The 726-nt window shown below is 58.5% G+C and overlaps 1 protein-coding gene across 1 annotated transcript in view; it reads right to left on the bottom strand.

Annotated features, from left to right (window-relative positions):
- Positions 1–407: 407 nt before the first annotated feature.
- OPTC (opticin) overlaps positions 408–726 on the bottom strand; it is a 3,375-nt gene continuing 3,056 nt past the window's right edge. Inside the window, exons 5-6 of the mRNA XM_009075991.1 lie at positions 668–721; positions 408–578 (exon numbers count right to left, since the gene is read on the bottom strand). Coding sequence (XP_009074239.1) covers positions 408–578; positions 668–721 — 225 coding nt within the window. The remainder of the gene's footprint in view (positions 579–667; positions 722–726) is intronic.

Here is a 726-nt window from a genome sequence, read left to right as displayed (position 1 = left end):
CCCAAGGCCCTGGGAGGGAATGGAGGAAGAAATGAGACACAGGGAAGTCCCATCTTTGAAACCAATCTTCCCAAGGCCCTGGGAGGGAATGGAGGAAGAAATGGGATACAGGGAAGTCCCATCTTTGAAACCAGCACCATTCCCAAAGCAGCTGCTGGGCTGGAACTGGATGAGGCCTTCCCACTGCTCTTACTGTCAAGAACAAGACACTGAATGCATTCAAAAGTCTTCAATTTATTAGCATTTAATTATCCACGTGCCCCAGGCTTGAGCTCACCCCATCAGGATCTCAGCTCACACTGGGGTGAAACACATCTGCCTTCACCCCGCGTTTCCCGGGGGCAGCAGGGGCTGAGGGGTCTGGGATGGGGACAGGGTGGTCTGGGAGTGTTCCCCAGTGCTGGGGCTCAGAGGAAACGCCCCGTGGGCAGGCGAGGCAGGCAGAAGTAGGCGTTGGGGAAGAGGCTGAGGTTGATGGGGTTCCCATCCAGGCGGATGTCCTCCAGCGCCCTGCGGATCTGGCCGTGGTCGTGGCTGTCGCAGAACGTGTCCTCGTGCATGGTCTGGATGTTGTTGTTCTGGGAAAGGGGCGAGTCAGAGCCAGAGGGATGGGGACGAGGAGGAGGTGAGCTCAGGGCCAGATAAGCCTGTGCCCACCTCATCTCACCTGGAGGTGCAGGGAGCGCAGGCTCTCGGGCAGGGGCGCGGGGATAAAATCCAGCTGGT

Source organism: Acanthisitta chloris, unplaced genomic scaffold (assembly GCF_000695815.1).
Source record: "Acanthisitta chloris isolate BGI_N310 unplaced genomic scaffold, ASM69581v1 scaffold40755, whole genome shotgun sequence".
Classification (NCBI taxonomy): domain Eukaryota; kingdom Metazoa; phylum Chordata; class Aves; order Passeriformes; family Acanthisittidae; genus Acanthisitta; species Acanthisitta chloris.
This window is presented reverse-complemented; position numbering and strand designations above follow the sequence as displayed.